The sequence below is a fragment of the Aureococcus anophagefferens genome (genome assembly GCF_000186865.1).
Source record: "Aureococcus anophagefferens unplaced genomic scaffold AURANscaffold_29, whole genome shotgun sequence".
Lineage (NCBI taxonomy): Eukaryota > Pelagophyceae > Pelagomonadales > Pelagomonadaceae > Aureococcus > Aureococcus anophagefferens.
In genome coordinates, this window is record NW_008705588.1 from 61,551 (window position 1) to 70,437 (window position 8,887).

The following is an 8,887-nucleotide window of genomic DNA, read 5'->3' on the forward strand; positions in this document are numbered from 1 at the left end:
ATGCCGCCATCGGGAGCTGAACTCGAGCCGCACATCGTGGCGCTCAGCGCCGGCTGCCTGAACGGCGACCCCCCGGAGCGCACGCGAAGGATCATCGAGCAGGCGATCGAGGTCTGGGTCTCGGACCTGCGGGGCCAGGCGATGCGCGGCGTGCTGACGACGGTCCAGCCCGACGGAGCAGCGTCGTTCGTCAAGACGTGCCATGCGATGTTCTTCTGCAAGAGGATGACGGCGGCGCACCCCTTGTTCCCGCAGTTGTCCTGCCTCCCCCTCTTCCCGCTCTGGACCGGCGACGGCGTCTACGAGCGCGCGCGTTCCTGTGTCGATCTTGAGCTTCAATTGAAGATGCCTCAGTGTTGAACTTCAACATGCATAGGTCACGGCGGGCTGCGAGCTCAAGCACACGATGAAGCGCTTCGTCGAGCGCATCAAGAGCTCGACGGGCATGACCATCGCGTCCTTCACGTTCACGGGCGAGCTCCTCCGCCGTCTTCTGGTCGGGTCCGGCTTGTTCGACGCGAGGCAGGTCGACTCCATGTTCGCCTGTGGCCCCTTCGACGCCATGCGCGTGCCGCCCAAGGTCGACCTCCTCCGCGCCATCGCACGAATCAGTGAGTTGGAGCTGGGAACATTTGGCGCAGACGTACGACGTCTGGTGACGTCGTGTCGAACGGACCTCACGCTCCTGGGCCACTACTGCGCGACCTACGTCACGCTCGTCGCGGACAAGCAGCCGTCGCTGGGGGACAACATGCAGAACGTGGCGACGCTCCAGCACCTCGCCTTCGTGTTGTACCGCCGCCACAAGACGAAGTTCATAGCGGCCCAGACCTACCGGAACCAGCAGTCCATGCTGCGCTCGCTCCAGTGGAGCGTGGCCACGGCCATCAAGGAGAATGTGACCGCCTACTTCCTCTACCAGGACTCGGGCGACGACTTGGAGAACGTGTTTAACATCCTGCGGATGATCTGCGGCCCCGGCGTGAACCTCGACGCGTACTCCGCGGAGACGAAGATCGCCATCGTGGGCCAGGTGCTGGGGATCCTCGAAAAATACCCGCATCTGAAGCGCCTCTCCCGGCATCGCGAGGCGTCCACGGAAGAGGGGCCGTGCGATCACACGAACCCGCGGACGTACCTGTCGAACCCGAGCGGCGACCGCGTGCTGGACAGGATCCTGCTCGATGGCGTCCACTTGACGAGCCGGTTCCTCGCGGGCCGCCGCACGGCCGAGACGTGGCTCAAGGCCGCGGGCTACGACGACACGGACGTCGACTGGGCCGTGATCGCGACGGACGAGAACGTCGACTTCCTCCGGCCCATGGGCGACTGGGTCGGCGTCCGCGAGTGCGACGACGAGGAGCTCCCGCAGGGCGACGAGGAGGTCGACGCCGCGGCGGCGGAGGAGCAGCACGAGGTCGAGGACGCCTTCGCGACTGCGGTCGCGGCGCCCGCAATTTTGGAGAAGGATGTGCGCCGGATCAAGGTGCCCGTGGGCGACGGCAAGTTCAAGGATTTGAGCTTCTCCGCGGCGCTCAAGTTCGGGCTCGAGGGCCGCGGCGCCACCTCGGAATCGTCGAGGATCGCTCGCGTCCGCGGCGACGCCAAATCGGGCACGCGGGAGGTCGCGGGGCCCACGGACGACACGGAGGCGACCACGTACCACGCCCACGAGGACCACTTCCTCCTGCTCGTCCTCACGCCCGCCGGCGCGACCTGGGCCATCGTCTACCCTGAGAGCTTCAGTTACGCGTCGTCGAAGTCGTCGGCCGTGATCAAGAGCGACGCGTTCTGCGACAAGAGCTCCAAGATGACCTGCTCCATCGTCAAGCCCAAGCTCGCCGGCGATGCCCTGGTCTGGTACCACGGCGTGGACCTCGCCGAGCGGCTCAAGGACGTCTCCACGGCGGGCGCGATCACGTTCAACCCTGGGATCGTGGCGGAAGACGCGGCCGCCGCGGACGAGCCGCGGGACCTGAAGCTCAAGCTCTCGATCGGCGTGGCGGAGCTCGAGACGCTGCTCCACGTCCAGTACCAGGCCCGCGGCGACATCGACATGCCGACGCCCAAGTCGCGCGTCGTGCCGTACCTCGACGCCGACGACGTGCCGCTCTTCGTCGCGGCCGGGTCCCAGCAGGCGGCCACGTCCATCGGCACGCGCCAGGACTCCAAGAAGGACGAGAAGATCGTGTGCGGCGTCGCCGGCTGCAACCAGGTCTTCACGCGCGGGAAGATGCTCCAGCATGCGGGCTACCACATCATGGTGAAGGACGACATCGGCCACGAGATGCCGTGCGGCCTGTGCGCGGCGCGGCCCCAGGCCCAGCACGTCGTCGACGACGAGGCCTGCCCCGGTTGTCCGGCCTGGCTAGAGAAGAAGAAGAGGACCCTGAAGCCGTACGTGAAGTGCAAGGTCGTGGGCAAGATCGCGTACCAACAAAACGCGAAGACGAGCAAATGCACGTGGAACGCGCCCTGCACGAACCACCTCATCGAGTGCCCGGAGTGCAAGAGGAATAAGACGGCGACGAAGCAGTTCTTCTGGAAGTACAAGTGCATGCGGGCGCACTGGCGCCGCGTGCACCCGACGATCTCGATGCCGGCGGACCTCGTCAAGGAGCTCCAGCTCGACCCGCTGGAGTGCCAGTGGCTGAAGTCGTTCGCCACGTCGTCGCTCCAAGGCGGCCAGGCGCGGAAGCGGGCGCTCGGGGCCAGGGACGCGGACGCGGACGCGGGCGACAAAGCGCGACGCCAAGTCGCGCGCCTCGACGAGGCCCTGGCGCCCGCCCTGGCGCCCGCCCCGGCGCCCGCCCCGGCGCCCGCCCCGGCGCCCGCCCCGGCGTCCACCCCGGCGCCCGCCCCGGCGCCCGCCCCGGCGACCGCCCCGGCCGACCGCCTCTACGCGACTACCGGCGTGGACCGCGCCGCGCGTGCTGCGCGCGCGCGCGGTAGGCGCGCGTTGTAGAGGCTGTAGCGAGGGGTCGTTTCGTGGACCGGACGTCCCTGGCTGGCTGGCTGGGTCGACCCCGGGCGGCTGGCTGCTTTTTTCGCCTGCCCTTGACATCGCGGCAGAGCGCCGAGCAAGGGCAGCATCGCCTGCAATGTTGACCTCTAGCCTCGACCGCTCGACTCGAATCGCGGTGTGCAGGGTGCTGGCTCATCGAACGCGCCTCGCGTGAAGTCGCGTAGCGCAGGGCTCGTCCGGCGGCCGCCCGCGCGTACGTTCGGCGCCCGCGCCGCCCGCGCCGCCGCCATGGCCGACGAGGCGCCCGCCGAGGCGCCCGCGGCCGCCGAGGAGCCCGTCGTCGACGAGGCGACGCGCGAGCGGCTGCAGGCCCTCGACGCCCTGCGCGGCAAGATCCGGGAGCACAAGGAGATCGAGGCGAAGCTCAAGGAGGCGCGGCTCAACGCCAAGGGCCTCATCAAGGAGTTCAACGACACGGAGGGCGCGCTGAACGCGCTCCAGAGCGTCGGCCAGATCATCGGCGACGTGCTCCGGCGCCTCGACGAGGAGCGCTACATCGTCAAGGCGAGCAGCGGGCCGCGCTACGTCGTCGGGTGCCGCAACAAGCTCGACAAGGAGAAGCTCAAGCCCGGCACGCGCGTGACGCTCGACATGACGACGCTGACGATCATGCGCGCGCTGCCGCGCGAGGTCGACCCGACGGTCTACCACATGCTCAACGAGGACCCCGGCGGCATCTCCTTCGGGGAGATCGGCGGTCTGGGCGAGCAGGTGCGCGAGCTGCGCGAGGTCATCGAGCTGCCGCTGACGAACCCCGAGCTCTTCGTCCGCGTCGGCATCAAGGCGCCCAAGGGCGTGCTGCTCTACGGCCCGCCGGGCACGGGCAAGACGCTCCTGGCGCGGGCCCTCGCCTCGAACATCAACGCGACCTTCCTCAAGGTCGTCGCGTCCGCCATCGTCGACAAGTACATCGGCGAGTCCGCGCGCGTCATCCGCGAGATGTTCGGCTTCGCCAAGGACCACCAGCCCTGCGTCATCTTCATGGACGAGGTCGACGCCATCGGCGGGTCGCGCTTCAGCGAGGGCACGTCGGCGGACCGCGAGATCCAGCGCACGCTCATGGAGCTGCTGAACCAGCTCGACGGCTTCGAGCAGCTCGGCCAGGTGAAGATGGTCATGGCGACGAACCGGCCCGACATCCTCGACCCGGCGCTGCTGCGGCCGGGGCGGCTGGACCGCAAGATCGAGATCCCGCTGCCCAACGAGGCCGCGCGCCTCGACATCCTCAAGATCCACGCGGGGCCCATCACGAAGCGCGGCGAGATCGACTACGAGAGCGTCTGCAAGCTCGCGGACGGCTTCAACGGCGCGGACCTGCGCAACGTCTGCACCGAGGCGGGCCTCTTCGCCATCCGCGCGGACCGCGACTACGTCCTCGAGGAGGACTTCATGAAGGCCGCGCGCAAGATCGCGGAGGTCAAGAAGCTCGAGTCCAAGGCGGAGTACTCCAAGCCCTAGGCCGCTCCGCGCGCCGCGAGCCCCACTAAATCCTCGCACCGCCGTTACTAGATGATGAGGATGTAGGCCACGAGCGTCGCGCAGACGATGCCGCCGACCTTGAGCGCCGTCGCCGTGTTCGACGACATCGCGCCGAGCTTCGCGAGGAGCGCCTCCTGGGCGGACTCGACGTCCGCGTCCGCGGCCTCGACGTTGAACTCGATGCGCTCGACGGACTCGTTCTGGTCCTTGATGAGCTGCGACACGCGGCCGAAGATCGACGAGATCTCCGCGACCTGCGCCTCGATCTGCTGCGACGCGTCGGCGCGGCGCACGGCGTACTGGTCGTCGGGGATCAGCTGCTGCTGCTGCTGCTGCGCCGCGCCGACGCCGGAGACGCCGCCGCCGGACGACACCGTGCCGTCGGGCCGCGGCAGGGCCGGCGCCGCGTCGAAGACGGGCACGCGCTGCCGCTGGGGCCGCTGCGCCTCGTCGTCGCGGCGCTTGCCGAAGAGCTCGCGCCGCTCGGCCTGCTTCTTCACGGCGTCGGACCGCTCGCGCATGACGGCCTTGAAGTCGCGGCCGAGCGCCTCGAGCTCCGCCGACAAAGCGGCCTCGATCGACGCGCAGTGCGCGAAGCACAGGGGCGGCCGCGGCGACCGGTGCGGGTCGAGGTGCGCCCGCTTCGCCGCGCGGAGCGCGCCGAGCGCGCGCGAGAGGTGGTCGCTCGTCTGCTGCATGAGGTGCGCGATGCGCTCCGCCGGATCCTGGAAGATCGACGACCGGCGCACGAGGTCGCCGAGCTCCGCGAGGCTCGCGCGCGTCCGCGCCGTGAGCGCGCCGACGTCGTCGCAGGCCGCCGTGAAGGCCCGCACGTAGGGCGGCGTCCGCGCCGGCGGCGGCGACGCGGCGCGGGCCTCCGGCTGCGGCATGGACGCGCAGATGCGCTTGAACTCGAGTGTCAAGTCCGTCGCCATCGTCGCGGGCTCGGCGGTGAGTGAGTGCGCGGGTCTCGCGGCTCCGAAGCGACCGACGGGCCGCGCGCAGTCGACGTCGCGAGCACCGCTGTCGACGTCGAGCACGGCCACCGCTTGTGGCGAGAGAGGCCGTCAGAGCACAACAACGTGCACCAAGTGTGCACATGGTGATGCGGCGCGCATGGGCAGCCCTCAGGCCACAAGGCGTAGCTCTCATCCGTAGCTCCCAACACATGCGCGTGCTCAACGCGAGCTTCGTGCCGCGGGCCGGCGCCTGCACCGCGCTGCGGACGTCGCCGCTGCGGCCAACGCGGACGTACTGCCTGCCGTCGCTCGTCATCGTCGGCGCCATGCGCGCCGGCACGTCGGCGCTCTGCGACTTGCTGTCGAAGCAGCCGCGCTACGCGCGCAACGCCGACGGCCGCGAGGTGCACTACTTCAGCGACCCCTTCGCGTCGCCGCGGAAGCTCGCCAAGGCCTGGCCCGCGTACGCGGCGCGGTTTCCGAGGCGGAGGCGCGACGAGCTCGTCTTCGAGAAGACCGCGCAGTACCTGACGAGCCCCGGCGGCCTCGCGGCCATGTTCGCCGTGCTCGGGCCGGCCCTGCGCGTCGTCGCCGTGCTCCGCGAGCCCGGCGCGCGGCTCTACTCCGAGTTCCAGCACCACTGCGCCGCGGGCCGCGTCGCCGCGGCGCCGCGCGGCGCGCGGCGGTCCACGGGCCCGCGCAACGGCACGGCGCTCCCGCGCGGCGCCGTCGTCCGCGGCGACGTGCTCCCCGACGGCACGCTCGTCGCCGCCGCGGTCTGCTACGCGGCCCGGGGCCTCAAGGACAAACTGTCGGTGCTCCACGCGTCGCGCCGCCGCCGCGCCGCGAACCCCGGCTGGCTCGTGCCCCGCGGCGCCCGGACGCCCCTCGGCGCGCCCTGGTGCGCGCCGGCGGACTTCGCGCGCTTCCTCGACGCCGCGCCGCCCGGCGGCGGCGAGTGGGGCGAGGTCGCGGCGGGCGACTACGCGGTCCACGTCCGCGCCGTCCTCGCGCGCTGGCCCGCCGCGGCCGTCGTCGACGCGGGCGCGCTCCGCCGCGACCCGGCGGCGGTGCTCGCCGCCGTCGTCGGCGCCGGCGCCGCGCCGCCGGGGGCGCCCTTCCGGCCGTCGCGCGCGACCCGCGCGGCGCCCATGCTCGCGGCGACGCGGCGGCGGCTCGACGAGCGATACGCCGCGCCGACCGCCGCGCTCGCCGCGCTCCTCGGGCCCGCGCGGCGGGGCTTTTGGTCGGGAGACTAGAGGGGGGGGATGTGTTATAGGGAGCGCCGCCTCTTCTACTACCCTAGGAGTCGCCCTTGACGATCTTGGCGATCTCCGCGGCGAGCTTCTCCTTCGTCTTGGCCTTGTCGACGAAGGCGGCGGCCTTGGCGCAGGACGGGATCGACGCCATGGCGAGGGCGGCCTTGAGGCCGGAGCGGACGAGGTCGTAGGCGCGGTCCTGCTCCGTGGCGGCCTTGCCCTCCTTGATCTTCTTGTGGACCGTCTTCTCGAGCGGCTCGAGGATCGCGTCCGCGTGCGCCTGGGCAGGAAAAGAGAGATTCAACGTCGCTTCAACGTGAGTGTTCCGCGCGCGCGCGTTACGGAAAACACATCGACGCTTCGAGACCGTTCCGAGAGATGATCGCTCGTCCAAAAATCAGCCGAAACGAGTGGAAAATGGCCGAGATCGGAGCCTTTGAAGTTGGGAATTTCGCTCTCTTGTGCTGCCCTGGCGTGCGCGTCGCACTCCGCGGGCTCCGCGGCGCAGAGCTTCGCGAGGAGCATGTGGGCCATCATGGCCACGTCCTCGCTCTTGTCGCCCAACGCGGCGGCGACGACGGGCACGAACGCCTTGGCGTCCGTGTGCTTCGTGTCGACGAGCGTTCCCACGACGGTGAGCGCGGCCTTGCGGAGCGGGAGGCCGTCGTCCACCGTGTGCTTGAAGGGCCCGAGGTCGACGACGCGCTTGAGCACGAGGGCCGCGAGCGTCGCGAGGCGCGGCACGACGAAGTCCAAACGCGGCGCGACGAGGCCCGGGTGGTGGTGCGCGGCCGCGTTGGCCATGACCAAGCACTGCTTCCGCACGTCGAGGTCGTCGTCGTCGAGGAGCGCGAGCGCGGCGCCGAGGCGCGGCGCGACGGCGGCCCGGAAGGCCGCCGGCGCCGCCCGGTCCCCGGCCTGCAGGTCGCCGGACACGGCGGCCTTGAGCGCCGCGCACGCCGTCCACCGCGCGCGCGCGTCGGCCTCGTCCGCGCTGGAGCGCGCGAGCCCCGCGTCGAGGAAGGCCTCGCAGACCGTGGCCGGGCGCACTAACGCCAAAGCGCCGGCGCACTCGGCGACCATGTTCCGCGTCGGCTCCTCGTCGACGGCCGCGGACCGCGCGAGCCGCGCGAGCACGCGGTCCGACGTGGAGTCGTCGAACGCCGCGCCCGCGTGGAGCACGACCTCCCGCAGCGCCGCCAACAGCAAATACTCCTTGTCGCAGGGGTCCGCGTCGAGCGAGTCGAGCAGGGGCGCGAGGTGGGCGCCGGCGCCGCCGGCCGTCACCAAGCCCAGCGCGGCCGCGGCCGCCGTCTTGTGCTCGTCCTCGCCGTCGCCGTCGAGCGCGCGCACGAGCGCGCCGAAGGGCGCCGGCGCGTAGGTCGACAGGTCCACGCGGCGGCCGAGCTCGCCGAGGCACTTGGTGGCCACGTGCGTCGCCGCCCAGGCCGCGTCGTCGCCGCCGCCCGCGTCGACGCGGCCGACGAGTTCGGCGACGGCGCGCGCGCGGTCCGGCGGCGCCGCGGCCGCGCAGAGCGACGCGAGGACGCAGGCCACGTTCGCCAGCGCCTGGCGCGGCTGGCGCTTGGCGCCGTCGGCCGTCGCCCGGGGCCGCTGGGCCGCGGCGCCCAGCGCCGCGAAGAGCGCCGGGAACCCGAGCTTCGCGCCGCCGACGTCGCGCGCGAGGGTCTCGAAGAGGCCCGCGAGCGACGCGAGGCAGACGCCCTGGAGCAGGGGCGAGCAGGCCAGGGCCAGCGCCGACGCGAGGGCCGTCTCCTCGCAGGCCGTCTTGACCGTCGCGTCGCCTTTCGCGAACGCGGAGACCGCGGCGACGTCGACCTCGATCGCGAGGTGCGCGAGGTGCAGGTCGTCGTCGCTCACGACGTCGTTGGCGCCCTTGAGCACGGTCGCGACGTCGAAGCCCTCGACGGCCGCGGGCTGGTGCACGGCGGCGTTGGCCAGCAGCGCCCGCAGCGTCTCGAGGCAGGCCTGCTTGAGCGGCCGCGACGCCTGCCCTAAAAAGCCGACGAGGTCCTGGAGGCACTCGCGGAGCGCCGGGTAGGCGTCGACGCGGCCCGTCGCCTCCGCCGCCTCGCGCAACGCGCGCAGCGCCGGCAGGCGCGTCGACTCGTTGCGCAGCTTCTCGACGAGCGTCGCGAGCGCGT

The 8,887-nt window shown here is 71.6% G+C and overlaps 3 protein-coding genes across 3 annotated transcripts; 2 read left to right on the top strand and 1 right to left on the bottom strand.

The window, feature by feature from the left end:
* Positions 1-3,151: 3,151 nt before the first annotated feature.
* Positions 3,152-4,526, top strand: AURANDRAFT_55007 (hypothetical protein; the record flags this gene model as incomplete). The annotated part of the gene is made up of 1 exon (XM_009042236.1): positions 3,152-4,526. One exon carries the CDS (start codon positions 3,254-3,256, stop codon positions 4,481-4,483), a length of 1,230 nt encoding a protein of 409 aa, XP_009040484.1.
* Positions 4,527-4,533: 7 nt separating this feature from the next.
* On the bottom strand, positions 4,534-4,833 carry AURANDRAFT_17052 (hypothetical protein; the record flags this gene model as incomplete). Its single annotated transcript, XM_009042309.1, has 1 exon — positions 4,534-4,833. A coding segment is annotated over one exon (300 nt), but the record flags the coding sequence as incomplete, so codon positions are not given.
* A 770-nt stretch (positions 4,834-5,603) lies between these two features.
* AURANDRAFT_66915 (hypothetical protein) lies at positions 5,604-6,722 on the top strand (the record flags this gene model as incomplete). The annotated part of the gene is made up of 1 exon (XM_009042237.1): positions 5,604-6,722. One exon carries the CDS (start codon positions 5,604-5,606, stop codon positions 6,720-6,722), a length of 1,119 nt encoding a protein of 372 aa, XP_009040485.1.
* Between the last annotated feature and the right edge of the window lie 2,165 nt (positions 6,723-8,887).